The sequence below is a fragment of the Martes martes genome, assembly GCF_963455335.1.
Source record: "Martes martes genome assembly, chromosome: 4".
Taxonomy (NCBI): Eukaryota; Metazoa; Chordata; class Mammalia; order Carnivora; family Mustelidae; genus Martes; species Martes martes.
Window position 1 is genome coordinate 137,419,263 of NC_137891.1, and position 26,317 is coordinate 137,445,579.

General features: G+C 39.3%; 1 protein-coding gene across 1 annotated transcript in view; it reads right to left on the reverse strand.

Annotated features, from left to right (window-relative positions):
* Window positions 1–26,317, reverse strand: part of SGIP1 (SH3GL interacting endocytic adaptor 1) — a gene marked incomplete at its 5' end in the record, with an annotated part of 205,115 nt that overhangs the window by 113,213 nt on the left and 65,585 nt on the right. Inside the window, 2 exons of the mRNA XM_080801691.1 lie at window positions 229–253; window positions 5,294–5,357. Of these exons, the coding sequence (XP_080657817.1) occupies window positions 229–253; window positions 5,294–5,357 (89 nt within the window). The remainder of the gene's footprint in view (window positions 1–228; window positions 254–5,293; window positions 5,358–26,317) is intronic.

Genomic DNA, 26,317 nt, shown 5'->3' on the forward strand with positions numbered 1-26,317 from the left:
ACTCTGGGGCAGGGTTTTAAGTGAATGCAATAAATAAGTTTAACTTGACCAAGACTTCATTTATATGTCTCATGCAATTACTACAGAAAATTACAACAGCAAGAGGTCTGAAAAGTCATTTAGGCTATTCTCTCCCTCCAGAAAAAAAAAGGGGGGGGGCTTTAAGAAATTTCCACATAGTATATATTGAAGCGCACACCTACTGAAAATGGTCATTTAAATACTTACAATTCCATCTCTATCTGGTGAACCCCTGTAACGACAAGAAATGGGTAGCTATTAGGAAAAGGAATCATTCTCGCTACATAGACTAACGTATAACAGTAAGATTCACAAATCATCTCTTTCCCCCTTTCCTGCTTTCCCATTCCAGTGAACCCAGCTAATGAAACCAAAATCAAAATAAATTGGTTGAATGATATTAGAGGATGGGATGTGTGTGTGTGTGTGTGTGTGTGTGTGTGTGTGTGTGTGTTTGTGTGGTGGCGGGGCGGGGGCTGGGTAGGGTGGGACAGATTCTCATTAAAGGCTGGTGTCCAAAAGGCATGAGTTGCTGGTGCAATGTCTTGGCCCACTTTTGAGAGGGGAGTTTATTAAGAACCTGTCCCACTCAGCTGACTCCATTTAAACTACCACAAGGAATGTAAACTGACTTGCCGGCTCTCATCTTCTCCCCTGGGAGAGGTCCTGAATTTCCCCCTCCAGAAAGGAACTCCTATGGTGTCTTTCTCTTCACTTTGAGAATCTATATTTTCCCCCCTATTTCTATACTTACCTGTTCCTTTGATTATAGGGGAGTAGGAAATGGAGGACAATGTCTGCTAAATGGCTCATACTGAGGGCCAAAGTCCAGGATCATTAATCCATGGTGACACTGTGGGGTAGTGCTAGAAGTAAGGCTTGTGGAGTAGGATGAATCTGGGTGTCCAAATTCCACAACTTATTAGTTCTGTGACCTTGAATATATTACCTAATCTCTCTAAGCCTATTTAAATAAGATAGGGTATATAAAGAACTTAAAATGAGTTCCTGACATATACTATTTACAAACGTTCTTTTGTTATCATTTTTTTCCTCTTTCATGATATCTCCTCACTGAGAACACAAAACTGGCCACTCGCAGTCCCATTAGACTTCCTAGCAAGTAATACGACCGTTACTCTAGGAAATTGAACAGGAGGAGCCAGAGGAAGGGGAGGTATGAGGGTAGTCACTGTCACTTTTTGACTTCCTTTTTTAGCTCCCTCTACAAGGAGCCAGAAAAATGTCATTCTATTAACATGGAGATCAGGATTATGCTTAGGTGAGCACTTGCATTATTTGGAAGAAAAACTTAATGAGTGCTTGAGGGAGACTATGAAGTTTTGTGGAGTTTGGTGTGGTTGAAACTGTTTTTTCAGAGGTGGGAGCAGGTAACAACGTTCCTTATTGATTCATAGGGTGGGGTGGAGGAGAGACAAGAGGGAGGGAGGAAGAGGGAGAAAGAGAGAGAGAGATGCAGAGAGTTGGTGGCACATTCTTTGGGCTCCAAGATGTGATTCCCCTTTCCCAGTAACACCCCCTTCGAATTAAGCAGGATATCCCATTTAGATTACAAAATACTTGGCGGGGGGTAACATCATTTTTCATAACCAGTTCTGTGTCTGTGTGGATGCAGACGTGAATCAGTGATACACGGGCTAGAAGAAGAAAGGACCCAGATTTTAAAAGACCCATAGTAGTTGATAGAAATCTTAGGGTCTTTGAACCTGGCTATGGGAATTAGTTGGTTCAAAGAAATTTCACCTAAAATAGAAGGGTAGGAAGATAAAAAATTGATAAAAGTTAAAATTCACTGAACAAATGTTGAGTGCTTATAATGGGCCAGGCACTAGACTAGAATCAGGGGATGGAAACAACGAAGACATGCTCATCATAAAAAGAATGAGACAGGTAAGTATATCCAGTGGGTTACCATGGGCACAATAAGCCCAGGTTGGATAAAAAGTACAGAGAAATGTACTGACCCATACTCATCAAAACCACCTTTCCCTTTTCAGATCTACACACTGAAGAAAAAAAAAAAAAAAAGAACACTTCTTACTCAGATAGTAAACCTGTGCTAAAGGAATCGAGAGAGAGGTGGTTGTATCAACTTTGGGGCGGGATCTATCCAAAGGCACGGATCCTTGTGGGGATGTCTTTGCAGGCAGCAAGTCTTAGATGTGGAGAAGACAGGGCTCTGGAGAAAGGCCTGGCTGAGGCGTTGCCCACTATGGGTCGAAGTACAAGTGCATATCAACAGGGAATCTAAATGAGAGGCCACGTAACCTCATGCATATTGCAGCTATAAGGATGGCATTTCAAAAATTTTAATCGGAAGCACTGTAATTGTGCATGCCGGCATTGGGTCCTGTTCTGCCTTTGCCTTTACCATGGATGGAATGAGGCTGGTGCTTGCTAGCATGGTGGCAGTAAGCGTGGCGGTGAAGATCACTGGCTGTAGTGCCAGACCGCCTGGATTCGATCAACTTAGATGCCTAACTGCATCACCTTGGGCAAGTCATTTTTCCCTTTGATGTCTCAGTTTCCTCATCTACTCAATAGCCATGAAACTGGCAAATACCCCACAGGCCTATTAAAGGATTCGACAAGTTAATAGGAGTGAAGAGCCTGGGATAGTGCCTAGAATATAGTAAACACTCATGAAATGTTATCTAGAATAAAATTATTATACAATCTGACCTAGAATGGGGAGTAATGTTAGCAGTCTCAGACTCTTGAATGTGTTTTCAGTTCATTTCCTAACCCCTTTTTACAAAGTTTTAGATATATTTTTTAAATATTTTTTTTTCCTTTTAACAGCAGACCCCTCATATTTACCGACTTCTCTTTTAAAACTAATCATCTACCACAGGACTTTGTGTCTATTTTAAGAAGTGTCAGTTACCCCTTGTAACCACTGCCCCTTCTCTTTACTCTGGTACTGGTCTTAATGATAATTTTGCCCATCTAGTCTTCTTCTTCTGAGTGATAAAGAGTGGACACTTGTTTCTGTACTGGAATACTGGCTCCAAGTCTTACTTTGCAGATAATCTTCAGAGAGTTACCTAATCCCTTTTGGCATTGATTTCTTCTCTCTAAATTGAGATATTACTTCTGACCTTATTGAATCACTCTGAGGAGTAAAAAGGATATCAGTGCATAGAAAATACCCTGCACAGGGCCTGCCAGCTACTTAGCACCGGCTCGCTCCTTTCCTCTCACGGCCACTGTAACGATGATCAAATCAGGAAGTGCTGGTCCTAAGCCCACTGTCTGTCTAAGGAGGTTGAATCGGCTGGAGCTGGGGCTGGCCACTCACTGTGGCCGGTTGCTTGGCAACCCTCACAGACTGTGACAGTCCTGAAAACGGTTTGCATCAACAAGCTTTCGATGACTGCAGACGAACAGAAGCATTGCCTAAAGCTGAAGGGACAGCAAATTGCTGGAACATCTTCTCAGCCTTTGGCAAGAATGATGTATGACCCAATTAGAGAGCAGCGGTTCATGAAAAGCAAAGGTTTACACTAAACAGCCTGTCCTTTGGCCATTATCGCTGGTCGAACTAGTTGATGGCGAATTTGCTATCATGGAAGTAATCTGGGGGGCTCAAATGATAAGAAGTTAAGAGATGGTTAGGATCTTACAAGAACATGTCTTGAGAGGGTGCTTCAGAGAGATATGGGGTGTCTTCCCAAAGCTTTGAGGAATAATTCCCTTATTTTCACACCTTTAGAAATGATGATGAAGAGCAATGCTTTGGCCACTTGCAAATTAGCTCAGCCTGCCCTGGGGAGGTTGTTTGATTCCTTTCCCCTTTTGAGGGAGATTTTTTTTTTCCTTTTGAACTTTCTTCACACAGCAGAGACTGTTATCTGTTACAGACACTGCCTTCAAAGAAAAATGGTTTAGTGTTGTTTGCTAATGATGTTCTGAGATGTGTCCAGTAATGTCCCACACAAGACGCAGCACATAGTAGGTGATGACTGAGTAGGTGTCACTGAGAGATGAACTGGGACAGTGTCTGGCCCTTTAGGGGAGTCAGATTCCATGTAGTGTAAACTGAGGCCCAGGAAAGGAAAATCGATCCCGAACGCCGAGGAGCTATGGGCAGCACTGGAATGAGAGCTCCAGTCTTCTGCTTCTGGTGAAAGTACCATCCCCAATTCTGGCTGGTTAATTCCTAGACAATGGCAATTTCTTAATAAGTACTGGAGATTATATAATTCTCAGAAATACATTCCTAATTCAATCATTTGAAAAATTTGCAAGGCTAGGGTAAATGTAATTTCTATGCAATAATTATTTGTCAAAAGAAAAGCATAAACAAAAGGTAAGAACAGGAAATTTTAACATGTGAGATCTAGACACACACACACACACACAAAATAGCTTCCTTCCCTTACAAAATTCTTTGCACCATCTGGTTTAAATGGCTTTAAGACTTCAAGATTGCCCCTTGCCTAAGGAAGGAAGCCCAGACACCTCAGCCTGGCCCTTAAAGACCTTTCTAACTGCTCCTGATGTCCTTTTTAGCTTTGTCATCCATTCCCACCTTTCCCTGCAGCCATCAGGTCGACAAACAGTCCTAGCTATCTTGTCCTGAATACCTACTTGACTTTCCCACCTCTCTGCTTTGGCTGTTGTTCCCTTTGCATGAGATGCCTGCCTTCATCTTCTCCAAGTCCAGACTCAAGGCTCATCCCTCTCTGAGATTCCACTGATCATCTGTCCAAACGCGAGTTTACCCACCCTCAAATTTCCATGAAATTTCATTTTTAATTGCCCATATGGAACTTACCATGTATTAATTCATATTAGTAAGAATCAGACCAGCATCCATTGCCATTTACTGAGCACTTACTAAGTACTAGGTACCAAATGAGGAATTTCAACTATGTTATCTCATTTTGTTATATGAAAGATATTTCTTTGGTATGGTAGCTGTTTTATCCCATGATTTAGGAGTTCTTGGAGGACAAGGACACAGAGCAGTGTTTGGATCTTGTGCTCAAATTTATGCATGATAAAAATGTACAGAATGAAAACCTAAAGGTGAGAAATAAAGGTAGTGCTCTCCAGTTTCACCTGTGTCCCCAGAACTATTGATTTCCCCATCTTGTAATGTTCTTTCGAGGATTCTAGCCAAATAAGGGGTTTAATGGGCTCTTTATTCTGATGTGCAGCTGACCACCCCAGATGTGCGTTTCCACATGGCCACGTGTGGTCCCTCAGCTGCAGCTGAGCGATTGTGCCCTCCCAAAGTACATACGTCGAATCAGTGTCCTTTTCTTTCTTCCGTATTCCAAAGGCCTTCCTTGTACGTTTTTTCAATCCTGTGGGAAAACAACAAAGGGTCAAGGAAATCTATTTTCTCTTTGAGTGTTCCTAGCAACATTCAAGGGAACGATATTTTTAAAGTCCCAACACACCAGTTAAATTTGAACGTTCAAAAAGCAATGAAAATTTCTTCATTGGTATGTATGTGTCTGTGTGTGTGCACGTGCATATGACTCATTATTATTTCTGACAGATGTTTATCAAAGACTCAGCACTCTAAATTCTTAGCAGTCTGAGCAACCTGACAGAAAAGGAGAACAGGGCCAGATATAGAAAAGATTGCAAGCTTTTCTTAGATCATTGTTATTCAACACCAAATTGGTCTTTTGCCAAAAAACTAAATCATAGATTTAGATGAAGAGGAGTTTTGGGGTGAGACATATTCCTGAGACTAGGACAATTCCAAAACATAGGTCACGTGAACCATAACAAGAGAGCTACATCGATCGGACACATCTTGTGTCCCATAATCCCAACTAATCTTTTTCTACGTCCTCAATTTTGTGACAAGACTGATTATTAACCATTCTCTGGACATATCCCAACATCTGTACTCCAGTATCTCTTTCTTCTATATGTGGGTCTTACCTCTGGTTGAAGTGCTTTTCCTATTTAGATATTTAGAACTTTAACTCATCCTTCAAGGCCCAGCCAAATGCTGCCTCCTTTGTGAGGACCTCGCAGTCCTAGTGGTGTAAGAAACTGACAATTCCATGGCCCATTCCCCTGCAAAATGTTGCTCTTAGATGTATTATAATATATCAAACTGTTCCACTTAGTTCTTATGTCAATTTCCCGCATAAGCTGTGAGCTTTTCTAGGACAGAGGCCAGTATACCTTCTATATGTTCCCTACATATACATCTGGTACCTAGTATAGGTACCAGATAGTCTTTGTGGATTTAAAATACCTTCCAGGAAACATCATTCAGGCAGTATTGGGGTAACAAGACTCCCTTCTTCCATCTTGGACAAACTAAACACAATCTTGGTTCTTCCATTTTTATCCTATCAAGGCTCTATCTGGGATTCCTTTTTCCTACATGTTTCATAGTCACATATGTGGCTTTTTTTTTAATTTTATTTTTTCTGTGTTCCAAGATTGTTTATGCACCACACCCAGTGCTCCATACAGTATTGCATGCCCTCCTTAATACCCACCACCAGGCTCACCCATTCCCCCATCCCTCTCCCTTCCAAAACCCTCGGTTTGTTTCTCAGAGTCCATAGTCTCTCATGGTTCATTTTCCCCTCCAATTTACCCTAATTCACTTTTCCTTTCCTTCTCCTAATGTCCTCCATGTTATTCCGTATGCTCCACTAGTAAGTGAAACCATATGATAATTGACTCTCTCTGCTTGATTTAGTTCACTCAGCATAATCTCCTCCAGTCCCGTTGATACAAAAGTTGGGTATTCATCCTTTCTAATGGAGCAGTAATATTCCACTGTGTATATGGAGCATATCTTCTTTATCCATCCATCTGTTGAAGGGCATCTTGGCTCTATCCACAGTTTGGTGATTGTGGCCATTGCTGCTATGAACATTGGGGTACATATGGCCCTTTTTTTCACTACATCTCTATTTTGGGGGTAAATACCCAGTAGTGCAATTGCAGGATCATAGGGTAGCTCTATTTTTAATTTCTTAAGTAATCTCCACACTGTTTTCCAAAGTGATTGCACCAACTTGAATTCCCACTAACAGTTTAAGAGGGTTTCCCCTTCTCCACATCCTCTCCAACACTTGTTGTCTCCTATCCTGATCATTTTGGCCATTCTAACTGGCGTAATGTTGTATCTCAATGAGATTTTGATGTGAATTTCCCTAATGGCTAATGATGATGAACATTTTTTCATGTGTCTGTTAGCCATTTGTATGTATTCTTTGGAGAAATGTCTGTTCATGTCTTCTGTCCATTTTTTGACATGATTATCTGTTTTTTGGGTGTTGAGTTTGAGGAGTTCTTTATAGATCTTGGATAACACATCAAGGATGCCTACTCTCACCACTGTTGTTCAACATAGTACTGGAAGTCCTAGCAATAGCAATCAGACAACAAAAAGAAATAAAAGGTATTCAAATTGGGAAAGAAGAAATCAAACACTCTCTCTTCGCAGATGACATGATATTTTATATGGAAAACCCAAAAGATTCCACCCCAAACTACTAGAACTCATACAGCAATTCAGTAATGTGGCAGGATACAAAATCAATGCACAGAAATCAGTTGCTATTATACACTAACAATGAAAATATAGAAAGGGAAATTAGAGAATCGATTCCGTTTCTTATAGCACCAAGAACCATAAGATACGGGGCACTTGGGTGGTTCAGTGGGTTAAAGCCTCTGCCTTCGCCTCAGGTCATGATCTCGGGGTCCTGGGATCGAGCCCCACATCCGGTTCTCTGCTCAGCGGGGAGCCTGCTCCCCCCCGCCCTGCCTGCCTCTCTGCCTGCTTGTGATCTGTCTCTCTCTATCAAATAAATAAATAAAATCTTTACCAAAAAAACCCAAAAAACAAAAAACAAAAACAAAACCGTAAGATACCTTGGAATAAACTAACCAAAGAGGTAAAGTATCTGTACTCGAGGAACTACAGAACACTCATGAAAGAAATTGAAGAAGACACAAAAAGATGGAAAAGCAGTCCATGCTCATGGATCGGAAGAATAAACATTGCTAGAATGTCTATACTGCCCAGAGCAATCTATACTTTCAATGCCATCCCAATCAAAATTCCACCAGCGTTTTTCCAAGTGCTAGAACAAACAATCCTAAAATTTGTATGGAGCCAGAAAAGATCCTGAATTGCTAAGGAAATGTTGAAAAATAAAAACAAAGCTGGGGGCATCACGTTGCCTGATTTCAAGCTTTACTATAAAGCTGTGATCACCAAGACAGCATGGTACCGGCATAAAAACAAACACACAGACCAATGGAACAGAGTAGAGAGTCCAGATATGGACCCTCAACTCTTTGGACAAATAATCTTTGACAAAACAGGGAAAAAAATCCAGTGGAAAAAAGACAGTCTCTTCAATAATTGGTGCTGGGAAATTTGGACAGCTATATGTAGAAGAATGAAACTTAACCATTCTCTTCCACCATTCACAAAGATAAATTCAAATGGATGAAAGACCTCGATGTGAGGCAGGAATCTATCAAAATCCTAGAGGAGAACATGGGCAGTAACCTTGTTGACATCGGACACAACTTCTTCCAAGACATGTCTCCTAAGGCAAAGGAAACAAAAGTGAAAATGAACTTTTGGGACTTCTTCAAGATAAAAACCTTCTGTACAGCAAAGGAAACAGTCAACAAAACAAAGAAGCAACCCACGGAATGGGAGAAGATATTTGCAAATGACACTACAGACAAAGTGGCTTGTGTTTCTTAGTATCATTAAGATATACTAAATGCCTCTATATTTCAATACCTTAGACTTGTTGGGTGCATAGGTGGCTCAGCTGGTTAAGTGTCTGACTCTTGATTTCAGCTCAGGTCATGATCTTAGGGTTGTGAGATTGAGCCCTTCATCGAGCCCCAAACTGAGTCCTGCATTGAGCCCTGCATTGGGTCTCAAGCTCAGCAGAGAGTCTGCTTGAGATTCTCTTTCCCTCTGTCCCTCCCCCTACTTGTGCACAAGCACTCTCCCTCTTAAATAAATAAATAAATATTTAAAACAAAAACAAAAACAAAACCCTTAGACTTGCTACTGGTGGTTTGGAAAGTCTTTTTGACAAATTGGAACTGGAAAAGTCCCTGAATTTCAGGATTTGTTTGGCACTAAGAGGTGGAACAAAGGGAAAAACATTGACAGAATCAGAGACTTGATGACACCTTCTTCCAAAACATGTGAGTCAGCCCAAACTTCTCAGATTATCTGAGTCATTCATAATCAGGCTCTCAGGACTCTACTCATATATAATCCCCAAAATGCCTCTATTCAATCTAATTTTGTATTTTAATAGTCATTCCATTTAAGATCCCTAGGTCTTCGAAATGTCAATGTTTGTTTAAAAAAGACCTCTTCCCACATTAAGCTAAGTTCTTCTTCATTATTCTTCTTTGCATGACTTTATAGGAAATCTTACTGACATTTAAAACTACCCACCCATAATATCTAGGAACACCTTCCCCTCATTCATTTTCAATTTGAATTGTTAAAAACTTTCTTCCTTCTCACCTCTAATTGCCTTATCCCCTTATAGGAAAAATACAGTGACAATCATCATTTCCTTGTCATAGTTTTTCTTGGGTTCAGGTCTCTTAACTGGCCTCTCCATGCTTCTAATTCAGGTTTGGGGTCACAAGGAATGCTATACTTCATCAATCACTACTGATTTTTATAGGACTATAAAACAAATGCTATTATTATTTTATGTTTTCAAGTCATTTTATTTTCTGTAATTTGACCATGAGATGAGAGACAGCACGCTCTACCAAATAGATCAGAAAATACACATAAATTCCAGTAACTCTTGTATTAAATTAGTAACAGAACAGGCAATAGTAGTTTTCCATAAGCTCTGTCCTGTTTTTGACCACCAAATTTGGACAACAGCCAACATGAACTAAGTCATGAACATCAATGAACTGTCCATTTTCCAGTGAAATGTGCACTGGATCAGGATTCAGGAGAAAGAGCCCATTTCCGGCATCATTTTTATAAAAAAAGATTTTATTTATTTACTTTAGAGATAATTAGAGTGGGGGGAAGGTCAGAGGGAACAGGACAAGCAGACTCTGCACTGAGTGCGGAGCCAAACATGGGGCTTGATCTCACAACACTGAAATCATGACCTGAGCTGAAACCAAGAATCAGAAGCTTAACCGACTGAGTCACTTAGGTGCCCCCAGCATCATTTTTAAGTACATAGTTTAATACAAGTTATTAAATGCAAGTTATATTTCTTTGTGTTTCAATCTCTCAGTCTACAATAAATCAGTCAATATTAAGGGATGAAAGAATTTGCACACATTCACAAAATGCTATGCCAATTTGTAATTTTAATTTCACAGAAAGTTATATTTCCTGTGCCTAGAATACATGCCTATATATGGAATATATAGAGGAATATACTAGATGTGACATTCCAGAAAAACAGAACTAATCAAGTGTCAAATAAAAGAAAACGTTAGAAACATTTTCCCCCCTTGAAACGTGGAAAGATTTGAGAAATTTGGGAAATTATGAAGATAACTCTAAAAGACTAAAGCAAACAAAGTAATGAGATTTAGAAGTTATTCATATCTTAACAGCTACTTGAGATGATCCAGGAAGAAAAACAATCATAACAACTGTGTTAAAAGTAAATGTACAGGTGTTGTAATGACTTTTGAGAGTTCATTAAATAATATTCCAAGAAATTTTTTGAAAGAGAGTAATAACAGTCAAAGATCTTATAGGAATAACAAATTCAAGACATTATGTCTGATAATCTAATAAGCTTCAGAAACACAATAGCCACTTCTGATTCCAGAACTTCATAAAAATTTTAAAGTCAATTTCTACAGTAGAATTGTTTTTAGGCTGGGTCATGAGTATTTGTCAACTATACTTTACAAAAATGGGAAGGGAAAAATCACTTGTTTTTGAGAAATAAAGTAACTATTCCCTTGTCAATACCAAAACAAAGAGATATTAAGAGAAAGAACTTTTTGTCTTGATGATCTTGGGCTACAACAGTTCTGTTCCAAGTTGCGGAAGTGAGAATGTTCTCTTGCAGAACTGCAATCTTGGGTCAGTCACAGATGAAGTGTAGCCTGCGTCTCTAGCTCCTCTCCACCTAATTTAGATTTCTTTTAGTTTCTTTTGGTATTATGATAGGAGCCAGTCGTGTCCGGGAACAACAACAAAATTAAAAAGAGACTGATTTTCTAAGAGGGTGGGAAAGCTCATTTCAAAATAGGCCGTCCTGGATATGATGTTACCAGATAATAAAATAAAGCAGTAGACATAGAAATTGACAATAGTGATAGCACAAACACAAAATACAGAAGAAGAAGTTTTATCACTTCAATATTATTGGCTACCATTACTGAGGTCCTACCTATGGACCAGCTGCTTTGCATCTATGTGAAAAATGATCTCAAATGATGATGAGCCTGAGGGTGGCCTAGGTTAGGTTTTATTATCACCATCTCCAGGGAGGAAATTGGAGGCTCCTTTACCCCTGCTGCACCCCAGATGCTGAAATTCTTCAGGACTTTGTCCTAGGTTCCTCTGCACTCTCTGCCTGGGACCATCACATAGTTTCACTTGCCCTCTGTATATAAATGAACCCTGAATCTATAGGTCAGGCCCAATACTATCTCATGAGTTTCTGAATATATAATACTTGTTACACTTAAGCTTCTATAAATAGATGTCGGATTTCTTCAAAAGCCTTTAGGCTCCACTTATACACATGCAATTAAACCCATAAAAGAATGTCTGATCATTTAGTTTACAATCATTTTCTGAATAAAATTCCCCTTAAAATGAAATGGTTCTCATGGTGACAGATGGTAACACTTACTGTGGTAAACATTGCATAATACATGGAATTGTCAAATCACTATGTTGCACACCTGAAACTAACATAAAATTGTAGGTCAACTGTACTATCATAAGACTATTACAATAATAAAATTATTGTGCTATTCGATAATTAAAAAAATAATGGAATCTTTCTCCAGCAACAGATAAATGGATAGACAAAATGTGGTTTGCCCATATGTAAAATATATTTCTTATGACAGGTCCAGAAAGTTTGAAAGTATTTTTTCAAACTTAAAAAAACCCTTTAAACTTAAAACACAAATTGGGTTTACTAGTGTTTTTCTTGAAACTTCCCTGAGATAATTAAAAAAAAAAAAAAAGAAAATCAAGATACCTTAAAACTTCCTGGCTTTAAGGGTACACAACTCTGTAGATAAAGAAAAAACAGTTCAGGAGAAAAAAATTACCTTTATCCATTTTCTTTCCTCCTGAGTACAACTGTTCTATAGGAATTCATTAAACAAATACTAAATTCTGAATTTGACCCTTTAAAGGCTAAAAAAACAAAATTGTTCAGAGGGGACTTCCAAAAAGAGCAATTTGGACTCTGTATTAATTTTATGTCAAACATCAAAATCAGAACCTCCAGGGTTTTGGCTTGCTTGGTTTTATGTCTTCTGCTTTATTTTTTATTTGTTTATTTATTTTTTAAATTTATTTATTTGTTTGACAGACAGATTACAAGTAGGCAGAGAGGCAGGCAGAGAGAGAGAAAGGAGGAGGCAGGCTCCTCACTGAGCAGGAAGCCCGATGCGGGGCTTGATCCCAGGACCCGGGACCCTGACCTGAGCTGAAGGCAGAGGCTTTAATCCACTGAGCCACCCAGGCGCCCCTGCTTTATTTTTTTTTAAATCGCACTTGAAATATTTCTCTTCCTAAAAATGAAGACTGGTCCTATTGATGGACAAGTTGAGGCAACGGTTCTGGAACTGAGTCCAGAGAAGGAGACATCAAGGTGTGAAAATCCTCTAGGCAGTTGCTGAGGGCCAGCCACACAGAACACACTGCTGGCCTTAACCAGAGACGCTGTCCTGCCACATGGGAGTATATAAGTGGAGAGTCCTGCCGTTGACCTCCTCCTTTCTCTCCTCGTCCAGAATTCCTGCCGTTCCACTGCTAGCTGGTAGGACAACAACAAGGAGAGGCCAAACTTAGAACAGCCATTGTCCTATCAGCACGTTTACAGCTACTGGCTTATCCCCTGAAGGGGCTGAGATGGGCAGACAACTGGGATGGGTGCAGCAGACAGGAGAGGAGCCAAGGGCAAAGCCAGGTTCTAACACTAGGGGAGAGTGGGCCCGTGGGGTGAGGGGGACACAATCTGTGTATTTGGTTGTTGGGAGAAAGAGCTCCTTTGAAGGCATTACTTTTTGGCTACCTTCTTCACTCATCTCACAATCTTGCTTACTTGGCTTTCACTGGTAACTCTTCATTGTGTTAAGACACTCATATAAACATATTGTCTATGAAATTATTGAGAAGGCGCTACTTTTGGAGATCATCTTCCTGGGGTGTACTTGGTTCTTCCACTTCCACCTCTCCCAAAACTACTTCTGAGCAGAGCTTGGACAAGGCAAGTCCTGGGCACAAAGCCAGCTCTAGAGCGATCTATCGGTCTGGAAGAAGAAGGAGCAAGAGGAGGAGCAGTGGCAGGGACAGCTGCTTCAGGTTGGTATATAAAACACGGTTCATGGAGAAGCACAGATCATGCCCTCATGTATCTCCCCAGGAGCCTGAACATGTTGCCTCCCAGAAACACAAGCAGGAGACACAACGGAAAGAATCAGAACGCATGGAATTTAAAATCCAAAGACAGGGGATCAAACCCCAACCTGACCTATTGGTGGCTGTCATTTGCAGCAAAACTTACAGAGAAGCTAAGAGGCATGTGTTATTTTTAATGTAAGATTTATTTGACACAGGGCATGAGGTTTGGAGGGGTAATCCCAGTTCCCCACTCTGTGATCACCGAGCGTGAGGGGCAGCTAGCCCTTGTTCACAGAGTGCGTTGTGTGTGCTTAGCACTTTACACAGACTAACCCTTTCAACAAGCCTCCAAGTCATTACCAACCCCCTATTTTATGGATTAAGAAACAGACTCAAAGTAATTAAGTTCCTCTTCGAGCGTCACTAAACAAACAAGCAATAAGATGATCTGAGCCAGGTGTGTTTGACTCCAAAGCAAGGCAACGTCTCATGGGGTGGTCGTGAGGATCCCTGTAGTATCCAGAGCAACGCCTAGGACGTGCTGAACCCACCATCACTATTTGTTTAACAATTTTTTAAAAACTGTTTAAAAAAAGTTTAACAAACTCAAAGTTTGTATAATTAAAACAAAAACAAATGACTTTATCTGATATTTGCAATATACATTCCATTGATGTTCAGTTTTCTGATATTCATTCGTGTATACAAAAGTATCGGTGAAGGCTAAGGAGCTCCAACTACACAGGATGGACCCATCTGAACAGAGACTCGGGATGAGGGGTGTACTGTGACCTCACCACGTTTTTAGGTGAAGAATGTGTATAATGGCATATCAAGAGGCTCAAGGTAGCTCAAAATGCATATCATAAATAAAAACAAATCGATGTCATTTATTAAGTACTTGCAAGGGCTTAGGAAATCCGTCAGGAAGCTCTTTATCTGAGTCCAATACAACCTCATAAGGTGGGAGCTATTACTGTATTGACTGTATTGATTCTACACCAGGAGACAGGAGGAGGAACCAGTATAACTGAGAGACCACTCTCAGAGTTCCTTCTGCCGGACTCCAGAATCCACGCTCTTCTGTCTTTGGAATATCTTTAGTGTCCGTTGTCACAATTCACTTTGTTCTCTTATTAAACAAACAAACAAAAAGCAACTCTATTTTTTTTTAATTGAAAGACATTTTTAAGAAAACTTGGGATGTACATTTCTTAAACACAAAACTGTATTTTGCATGTTGAGATCTTCATATGTTACCCAGCGAACATAAGGAGACCCAATAGATGTTTGCTAAACAGATTATTTCTGTAATAAATGTAAATTTTCAGCCTGAGCCTTCATCAGCTCGGAGGGTTACTCAAAGGTGAATCACATGTAATGGAATTATTTCTTTTCTGCAGGAACCCAGGCCAAGCATTTAGTCTCAGTAATAAAAAACAGGCAAATTTAATTGCCCTGGGCACAATGCCCCATATTGAAAGCAACCCTAGACTGGCAATATCTATTCATTATGATAGTCACTGTATTTCTGTCAGGAAAGATTAAGATGCTTTGCACATCAGCTCTTCCTCTAAGTTTTAAATAGAGGTAGTATAATCCAATTCAGATTCTTTGTCATAGGGTCTCACAGAACGATGTAAGACAAGTTAAGACGGAGGTCAGTCCCTCCCATGATTTTTTGTGATGTTTATGATTTTCAGTACCTAGACTACTGCCTAAGATATGGGAACTGCTTAATAAAAGTGAGTTCTAGGAAATATGGAAAGTCGAGTTAGCTTTACCTAACTAGGTACTGCTAGGTACTGTGCTAGCAGTATCTGGCACATGGTAGTCACTCAGCAAATGTAGAGCAAAGATGCTCTACATATTTGCAATTCTAACCAAAATTGTCCCAAATTGTTGGGCATGTGCCCTTTCGTCTGAATGCTCTACCTTCATTTTCATGTGACTCAAAGGAAATCCGAGTGTTCTCTGTAGTTAGTGTAAGCACAAAGATGGTACCCCACCATTCTGAGCGAGCTGAGCCTACTGGGAGAAATGATAATATGCTCCATTAGCACTGGATTGCAAAAGGGTCTGAGCAGATGGCACCTTGAAATTCAGATGTGATGTGTGAGAGTTCATGTTAATAGCACTAAAATGGAGATTGCTAAGGGCAATTAAGAACTTCAAGGAGCTAAAAACAGTGATGACTTAAAAAAAAAGAAAGAAATATTTGACATTTTGGTGACATGGAAGAAAATGTTAAAGAGTAGATGGTCACAGAACAGATTTGCCATAAAAGGACTTAGTGTTTGCTATGCTATTATTAATGGAATGAAGGAGCTGAGTAGAATTAGGAAGAATTTTAAGCAGGTGAGCAGCCTCCATTAAGATTTAAGTAGCAAGATCCATGGTAAGCAGATGTAGTTATAACGAAAAGTAGGTTTGAGCTCTGAGAGACGTGAGTTCAAATAGCTTCTCTACCTCCTGGGGCAAGTAACTTAACCTCTCTGCGTTTCATTTTTCTCAGCTCTGTATCATAAAAGCTTCTTATAAAATTTACGATGGGAATAAAAGTTCTGTATAACACCTAAAATATATTGTGCACCACCTTATGGAGATTTCTCTTGCCTGTCTTAGTTTTGATAGTTACAAAACAATTGGAAATCAGCAATTTTAACTGATTACATAAGAGCAACTAAATGCCTGATTTGTAGATCTATTCCTTTAGAAACAAAAATACATAAAAAATTTTTAAAAATTGAATTTTCAAAATCTTGAGCTTTCTTTGGTTACAGGTTTGTTTGTTTGTTTTAAGATTTATTTATTTATGGGGAGCCTGGGTGGCTCAGAGGGTTAAGCCTCTGCCTTCGGCTCAGGTCCTGATCTCAGGGTCCTGGGATCGAGCCCCACATCTGGCTCTCTGCTCAGCAGGGAGCCTGCTTCCTCCTCTCTCTCTCTTTCTCTGCCTTAATCAGTGGGCCTTCTCAGTGTGATTTGAAAATAAGCCAGTGTTACTTCTACTTGGATTAGCGGTCTACGGAATTTGGAGTCTCCTGTTCCCACCCCGAGGAGGAGAAACACTCTTTTTGCTTGGAAAATAACACTGCAAACACTCATAAATTAATTTGACCTGTTCCATGAGAACTTTGTTTTACAAAATGGTTTCTCTCTTATTCACTGTTCTTCTCTCTCATTCTCTCTCCACATTCATCAATTCTCTTCTCCACGGTCCATCTCCTGTCCCTCCCCTGTCTGACATTGACATGTAAACTAAATTGAAGCTAAACTTAATTGAAACATGTAAACTAAATTGATCCTGCTCAGAGAGACTCTGTTTTTCAGGCATAAGCAGAAAAATTCAATTGAATCGTAATTCACCAAATTTCATTTCCAAAACACTCCATGAAAATAATCCAGAAGAAAGCAAACTGGACAATAGTAGAAATCCTTTTCATATGCCCTTGTCTTTTTATATTTCATCGGGAGCAGAAGGAGCAAATACTTTGGTAAAACCTTTAAGTTGTTACTATAAGTACCGTTTAGTGCTCTGAATTAAATTCTTCAAAGGTGAGTTAAAAAAGAAAGATGGAACACATCCTACATAAAATTCTTGCGGTTTAATTCTAACCTACCAAGTGGAGGCACAGAGATGGACAAGGGGAAAGGAGATTTACATGGTGATGTTAATTCAACACTTTATAGGCTATTACCCAACTTTATGTAGTAAGAACCCATGAAGCCTACTTCCAAAATGGACTAGAAATGGTTTTAAAAATTAAAGTGGGGATGCCTGGGTGGCTCAGGTGGTCAAGCAACTGCCTTCAGCTCAGGTCATGATCCTGGAGTCCCGGGATTGAGTCCCACATCGGTGGGGAGTCCCCTCCCTGCTCGGTGGGGAGTCTGCTTCTCCCTCCGACCCTCTCCCCTTCTTATCCTCTCTCTTTTTAAAAAGATCAGTCATCTGATAAACAAGCACACAAAAAAAAAAGGGTTCAAAAGGGAACTAAATACAGAATTTAGCTCTAAGTTCTTTTGAGAGGTCTTAGAGGCCTCTGGGATGCATGTGGATTGATCCCATTTACAAGATTTATAATGATAATGATTATCCATTCCCCTGTCCTCCATCCCTCCATCCATCCATCCTCCCACCCACCCATTCTTTGGCTATAAATCCCAATAGATAACAAAATTCATTTTTATGAAATTATTCCTGTGGGATAACATAAATCTATCAAGTTGCAATGAAAACCTGGTCCCCTTTTGTCTATTCTCATTGGAGGTATAAAATATCAAGTTAACCCTCTTGGGAAATTAACCCCTGGTGGGCCTGCAGATTTATCAAGCAATCTACTTAGCCTGGCTAAATGGTCATATTATTATCCCTTTCTATATTTATAAATCTTACATTCCAAACATTTATACTGATGTTTGTTACTCTACTAATGATTCTCTGGTTTTAATTCCTCATACTTGACCTAGCAAACTCAGAATGGAAATTTTTCCATATTGGTCAGTATTCTCTTCATCGATATCCCAGTATTGGCCAGGAATATAACCTTTTATTCAGTGCCTAGCATCATGGAGTCTCCAGCGAATTTGTGATCACTATCAGATCTCCTCATTTCCTTGTTCAGGGGTTGATAGAATAGGAACCCGTTGAACATCTACGTAGCAGGGACACTTCTGGGCTAGGGATACAGTATCTAATATTATCCTTGAATTATGTGAGATCACAGATCAGTTACTAAAACCCCAAAAACACCCACCTTCAATGAAGTAGCTGCTACCCATTTTAGCTCTTTCTTATCTATTCATCAGCGTGACATATGTGCATAATTGTGTGGTTGTTTGAGGTGAAGAGTGACATAAAATGAGGAAGTCAGGGGACAGGTCATACAAGTTCTTGAAGGTCAAATTAAGGACTTTAGACTTTTAAGAGCAATGGGCAGTCACTGAAAGCGTTTGAGCAGAAAAGTAACATCATCTATTGCCTAGTTCCAGAAACCTCCCAATGTAATTAATTTGTTTAATGTCATTATGATATGCTAACTAAATGAGTGTTTTCTAGATCATCAAAAGACAAAATTACATTGAGTATTCTTTGGTGTCAAAAGTACTATGTTATGCTAGTTATCTGAAAACTAATATTTGAGTATAGTTTTGGTATGGAAACTCAAACCAAAGTATTTATTTTGCCAGAAGAGCAGAATTTTTTAAAGAGTTTATTTATTTATTTGAGGGAGAGAGAGAAAGAAAGAGAGAGCACGCAAGAGAGGTGGGGATGGGCAAAGGGAGAGAGAGAAGCAGACTTGCTGCTGAGCAGGGAGCCTGATGCGGGGCTCAATCCCAGGACCCTGAGATCATGACCTGAGCTGAAGGCAGACACTTAACCAACTTAGCCATTCAGGTGCCCCCAGAACAGTTGAATTCTTGAACATTTTTTACTTCTTAAGAGTTACCATTTATGGGGGCGCCTGGGTGGCTCAGTGGGTTAAAGCCTCTGCCTTTGGCTCAGGTCATGATCCCAGAGTCCTGGGATCGAGCCCCACATCGGGCTCCCTGCTCAGCAGTGAGCCTCCTTCCCCCTTTCTCTCTCTGCCTGCCTCTCTGCCTACTTGTGATCTCTGTCAAATAAACAAATAAAATCTTTTTTAAAAAAAAAGAGTTACCCTTTATGACAGTGTGTACATATATCAGTTTTGATAGTCCTAATTGAGATTCAAACTAATTAAGAGCCTTCTGTTTAAATCTCTATAACTCCTGAACTTACACCCCTCACAGAGTTTTGTTACACTTGCAATCAGACTCAAAATCAGATTCTAGCTCTATCACTAATCAGCTGTGTGAAGCTGGAAAAAAAAAAATCAGTTAATCGCTCCAGACTTTGGCTTCCTGAACTGTAAAATACCTGCTTCCCATGATTATTGTATTAGATAAAAAAATGAGTTAGATATGTAACTTAAATGTTACCCAAGCAGAAAGGAGTATCATTATTTGTTTGATTATTATCATCATTTTAATTGAGGGTTGAAAAACAGTAAACGGTGGTAGTATATACCATCTAAAAGGAAAGTATCCAATCCAGTGAAAAGAGTAAGATCCCTCTCTTTCCTTGTTAAAATGAAAAAGGAAGGAAAATCCATTTCTCCTCACAAACCATCTAGTTACGTTTTCCAATTTCTTCTGTTGGATATGTTCACTTAAAGATTCTATAAATTCTTGCCTACTTTTCACCAATCTCACAAGACAATGACACATGTTCACGTGAAGCATGGATAATCGAAAACTGAAATTCCAAGCCAGATCTTTGTCAGGGGCTACCCCCCCACACAAGTAAAATGGTACCATCATTCCCCAAGATGTTTCATCTAGAAACCTAACAACCACCTTTGATTTCTCCTTTCCCTTCCTTTCCACAGCCAATCCATCAGGGAGTGCTGTTAGATCTATGTTTTATATATAACCAATCTGTTCACCTAGGTTCCTTCCATCTCTTAGATCTGTCACCTTTAACATGGCCTCTAAGATTGCCATGGAAGAGGAAGAGAGCATGAGAAAGACACATCAGATGTGGTTACTACCTCAGCCAGGGAAGAGATGGTTCTACCTAGATACCATGGACCAGAAGTGTATGGCTTATATAGTAAATGGTCTCACCCAGATGTAAGAGGTACTGAAAAACAGACTCCCTGCCTGCGAAGCCATTCCCCAGCAACAGCTTTGCACGGCTAGTTGTCTCCTTCGATCCACGTGGATGAAAGGTACTATCGCTTCTCTATAGCCATGAGCTCTGGTCCCATATAATGAACTGGCTCTGCCACTTGGTACATATGTTTCTTTCAATAAGTTTATACCTCTCTCAGCCTCAGTATTCTCATCCATAAAATGAATCTTATGTCATAGGATTGCTATGAAAACTAAATAAATCATGCGTATAATGTCCTTAGCAAAATCAATGGCTTGTCACAAGAGTTATTGTCTAAAAATTGAGCCTGAATATAAAACTGATCCCACAATATATTCTTAAAGTTTTTGGATTAATAAACATCTATGCTATGGTTTACTGACTTAAATCTTCCCCCCTAAAGGTTTATGGTTGAAGAAGTCTTTGAGGTTTCTAACCATCTCCCCCAAATCATAAATTAGGCCAAATTTTTTGTTCTTGGAAGGGGGTTTTAATCAGCTTCCATTAAAGGACAAAAAAGAGGAAATAACACAGCACAACTGACAGGTAATTAAGTCACAGAATAGCAGGGTGGAGATCAGCATCTGGTTTGGTACTAGATCAGCAAAATGAAAGCCCTGACAGAGTAAAACGACTGGCCCACAGCCACACAGAGAATTACAGGGGGAGCTGGACTAAAACCTTTACGCTTTTCTTTGGTCCAATATATTTTACTTGTTGATCTGTTCAGTATGAGTGGGCATATGTATGTATGTGTGTGTGGTAAATATGTATTAATATAAAATATAAATTTGTATATGTGTGTGTGTATATATATATATATATATATATGTATATAGAGAGAGAACACACTCTATACCTATCTTCTCTAGAACTCTAAAATACCATGTTGTTTAAGGTTTGAGTATACTTTTTGTTTCTACTTCTATGCTTAAATATATCTCATTACTTTCTAAATGTCTAGAATAGCGTCATGAACCCCTATTTGGCTGAATAGCATTGCCTTGGCAATCTGAATCACGTTTCCAGTAGCATGCATAGATTTTTAGCTGAAATTTGCTTGACATTTTGATTAATTTTTCTGTTAAGTACTGTAAAAAGACTTTTTAATTTATGAGACTATAACCCCAAAGACAGAAGGAAAGTAAAGGTGACTTTTATAGTAGAAAACAAAACAAAACAAAACAGAAGAAAGTCATTGGAGATGGTATCTGTAGAAATGCCAAGATCTAATCGCTGAACCTGAATTAAGCTAATTATGTAGTACTTTCCACAAGTGTATTTTGTTCTTTCTGAAGTAGTCACATTTACAAGAGAAACTGTATGCTTAATTCAAAAACCTGCCAGCATGTTAGTCAGGCTGCCCCAGATATTTCTCCTTTGAAACTCCCTTGAAAACTAATGCTAGTTCTAGTTTTTTGTTTGTTTGTTTGTTTTATGGCCACCTAAACACATGCACATGCTGTCTTCACCTCTGCCACATGGTTTAAATACAGCCTACCTCAGTGATTTCAGTGGAATTCAATCTGCTCTGATGTTACCAGAAGGTCGAACTCCTTACCTAGCATGGCATTTAGGACCTGGTCTATCACATTTCTCCACTTTTATCTGTCATCATTATTCTTTGAAGACTCCGCTCTGCAACCAAAGGTAAATTCTCCTCATTCCCCAAACAAGCACATTCATGACCTATGTGTTAGCTTCTATTTGCAGGACTATCTCTTTGGACAACCTTCTCTTCAAACTAGAACCCACCCATCCTCAAGCTGGCTCAGAAATGCCCAACTATGCCTCAGGAAGTTTTCCCTCAGAACTGAATTTTTTTTCTCCTTGGGTTCTTCCAAACATCACTTGAGATTTCTTTTTAGAACTTACCAATTTTTTTTTGCCTATTACAGTTTACATTATCTTTGTTCTTTTGGATTTTAAGTTGCTTGAGAATAGGACCCACTTGTCATTCATCTTGTGCCCTATCAGTGAACCTAATTCAGTGCCGTGTACATAGCAGATAGCCAGTGAACATTCACTGATAGGGAAGAAGATTTCAAGTCAGGCAAAGACTCAAGTGTTAGAAATCACCTTCTCCATCATTATTTGGTAGAAGTGACCAAATGAGAAGTTAAGACTTTTTCCATCACTGAGAAAAGAACCTCCAAAAAATACTTGCAAATCTTTACTTATCTGAGAACATGTATTATAAATACAGCCAAACTCCAAAAAAACAAAACAAAACAAAAATAAAACTAGCAAAGCAAATGAAGAAGTAGAAGGAAAGGTGGTGAAAGAAGGTGTTACACTTGGGTATGTAATGAGGCTAGTACAGATGAGGTGTAATACCACTTGTATACATAACACAGAAGGGACCCTCTGTTCCTGTTCCCTCTTGTTTTAAGGACAGAGATAACAACCTTAGTGATCTCCTTTTCCAGACCAGAAAGGCAGCAGACAAACAGGAGGATTCAAAGAGGCAACATAGGTCATTATGACAGCTTCCAGAGAGGAAAGAACCCATCATACTCTTCAGATGACAGAAGAGCTTTTATCTTGGGGCTCCCAGCCCAATGCATAACAACAATGCCTGATAGCTTTGTTGAATTAGATCATAGGGCATTAATTGGAATTCTGAAAAATGATACATACAAAAAGCACTTTTAAATTTGTCTCAAGTAGTTACAAAAATGTTCCTTTCACTGTAAAAAAAAAAAAAAAAGATTAAATTACGTTTGATGGTCTTTGCACAGGAAACATAAGCAATAGAAGAATATTGATACTTAAGGTATATTACAGATATAGTAAAGACACATTAAATATTTATTAATATAAAACCATAATATATATTAACATAATTCACTAAAACCTAATTTTATAGAGCTACTCTATGACCCAGCAATTACACGACTGGGTGTTTACCCCAAAGGTAAAAATGTAGTGATCCAAATGGGCACCTGTGCCCCAAAGTTTATAGCAGCAGTGTACACAATAGCCAAATTATGGAAAGAGCCCAGATGTCCATTGACAGGTGAGTAGAGAAAGAAGATGTGGAAAATATATACAATGGAATATTACACAGCCGTCAAAAATGAAATCTTGCCATTTGCAATGATGTGGATGGAACTAGAGGGATTTTTGCTAAGCAAAATAAGTCAATCAGAGAAAGACAGTGATCATATGGTCTCACTGATATGCAGAGTTTAAGAAACAAGTCAGATGATCATAGAGGAAGAGAGGAAAAAATGATACAAGACGAAACCAGAGAGAGAGACAAACCATAAGAGACTTATTCTTTGGAAACAAACTGAGGGCTGCTGGAGGGGAGGGGGTGGAGGGAGGGGTTGAGGGAGGGGTGGCTGTCTATAGACATTGGGGAGGGTATGTGCTATGGTGAGTGCTGTGAATTGTGTAAGTCTGATGAATCACAGGCCTGTACCCCTGAAACAAATAATACATTATACATAAATTTAAAAAGAATATTGATATTTAAGAAAGTATATTACAGATATATTACAGATATATTAAATATATATTAATATATATCCATAATATGTTAATATAATTCATTAAAACCTAATTTTTGATATCTCTAAACTATAATATATATTACATTTTACATATATTATATGTAAAAATATTATGTTCTTTTTTTTTAGAAAATTAAATTCTATGGAATAAGACTAGTTAGCATTTATTAAACGCCATCATGTAATTGTCAAGCATTATCTCATTAAAACAGCTGCACACTGTGATGTGGATGGTATAGTTGGCCTTGCTTTGCAGATGAGGAACACCTCTCAGGGAAGTGGCCAGAGTTCCCAACACAGAATGGCTGGAAAACGATGGGTCAGGGGTCACATGAAGTCTTGTCAGAACCCAAGGCCAGGGCTCTTGACGCATATATGCATGTCTACTGGGTGGCTGAGCAGACAGAGTGGCGCACACTGTGCCCTGATCATGCACTCGCTAAGATAGCTCATGAGATCCAACGATCTTGAAGCTTCCCTAGTCTCCTCTCCCAGCACTCTGGGGAGTATCTGCTCTATATGGTCTGCTTTTCTACAGCTCTCATTCTTCTAGAAAAATGTTTGCAGTTAGGGAAGTGGAAAACAACAGCAAGAACTAAGTCAGTGGTTTGCACGTGGGAATGCAATACTTCCTTTGCCACAACTCCTAATCTTTTGAATTGGTCTGACCTCTGAATAAATTGAAGACATTGATCAGGCACCATTATGACAGGGTGTCCCCGGGGTTGGGGGGTAGGGAGATGGGAGAGAGGGGAAGCTTCACTCTAAGCCTTTCAGGACTGCCCAGAATAGAGTCAGTCACATGATGAGAAGGCCAGGGGGAAAGAACGTATTGCTTCTATCTCTGAATTACTAGTCTTTATGTTAGTGCTAGAGACAGTGACTTCAGCTTTTTTGCTTCACACACTCTCAGCCATCAGTCACCAGCAAACTCCTCCCCTCCCTCCCCTCAATCACCATGGGGCATCCTCTGCCACTCAGCGATGCCCAGCGGTGGGCTAGGCCTGAAACAGCTTACTGCTTCACGGCTACCTAAGGGTGCTCTGCAGGATAGAGCAGGTTTTATTTCTAAGTCATGCATTGAGGTTGCTGGGCTACTGGGCCATTGTGTGTAATCCAACTCGAAGCTTTGCTTTCTTGTCCTCAAGGAACTTGTTGTTTGAGATGACCAGTGATATTCTGTTATTTGAAATTTGAGGGAATGATAGAGAAAGTTCATGGTTAGGAGAAGAGTGTTATAAATGGAAGCATATTTCAATAGAAATTAAAATGGGCCTTGGAATGTGTTTGAATTCTGTGGAGAAACCAATGTAGCAAAAACCCCATTACAAGATAGTAGAGTTCAGAGAAACAATGCATGATTCCAAACTTGTTTTCATCAGGCGGATGTTTAAGGAGTCCAGGAAGAACATACTCATGAAAATGATCTCTCTATATCAAATAATATGTTAGTATGTTACAGTAGCTCTTCACTTCTTTTTCATCACAGACTTCATTGAGAATCCAATAAAAGCTATGGATCCTCTCCCCATAAAATACTGGCATGCACATAAATCTACCAACCTGTATGTACTATTTCTGGGAATTTATAGACTGCCTAAATGTATCACAGACCCAACTCCTGCTCTCTCTGTAGGAACTCATTTTTTTTTTTGCATTAATGGGTAACAATAGTGTATAATAAACGATCTTGGCTGAGACAACCCAGCTATTTCAGGCATTATGGTGGTTTCATCAGATATTAAATGAGTTATTTAACACTTTAGAAAGAATCAGAGTCTGAGTCAGGCTTAGAATTCACAGTGTTTGTCCTTGGACCCATGATGATGGATGTCCTAAATTATAGTCAATCAGTTGAGCCCTCTGTTATGTCTCCCTGATGGTGCCTCCCTATTTTTCTTCTGGCTGGTCTACTCACACATCTCTTCCTGTTACAAACAGCCACAGTGCTTTTGCTAGATCCACTGCTTTTAAAACTGAGTAGAGGAGGATAAAACATTTTTTTTTTTTAAAAAAAGCATATATGTTTCAGAAGCAAAAACAGAAACTAAAGAGCTTGGTCATTAGCAGTGATAATAAAAACAAACAAATAAACATGGAATTCCTACTGGGTGCTAATTATAATGGCAGGCCCTCTCACACGTCTTATTTCACAGAATGCATAAATCCATCCCATGGGAGAGGTGTCATCCATCGACTATTTTATGTGTCGGTAACCACGGGCTCTAAGAGATTATGTGACTCGTGTAGGAACCCCTTGTTAAAAAATTGCACCAATATTTAAATATGCTTGTGTCTGACTCCAAGTCTAGTATTTTCCCTACTATATAATGTTTTTAAAAGTACTTACTTTAAAAATGAGCTCTAACCCCATTCTTCCAGTATCTTAAAATTCCCTATGTCTTCCTAGACTTCAAAGCTTCCCCAGATGAAAAGATACACATGGAGGAGAAAAGTGATCTACACCTCCCAGAATACTCAGGTGGATTCCAGCACTAAGGTCACATGGTC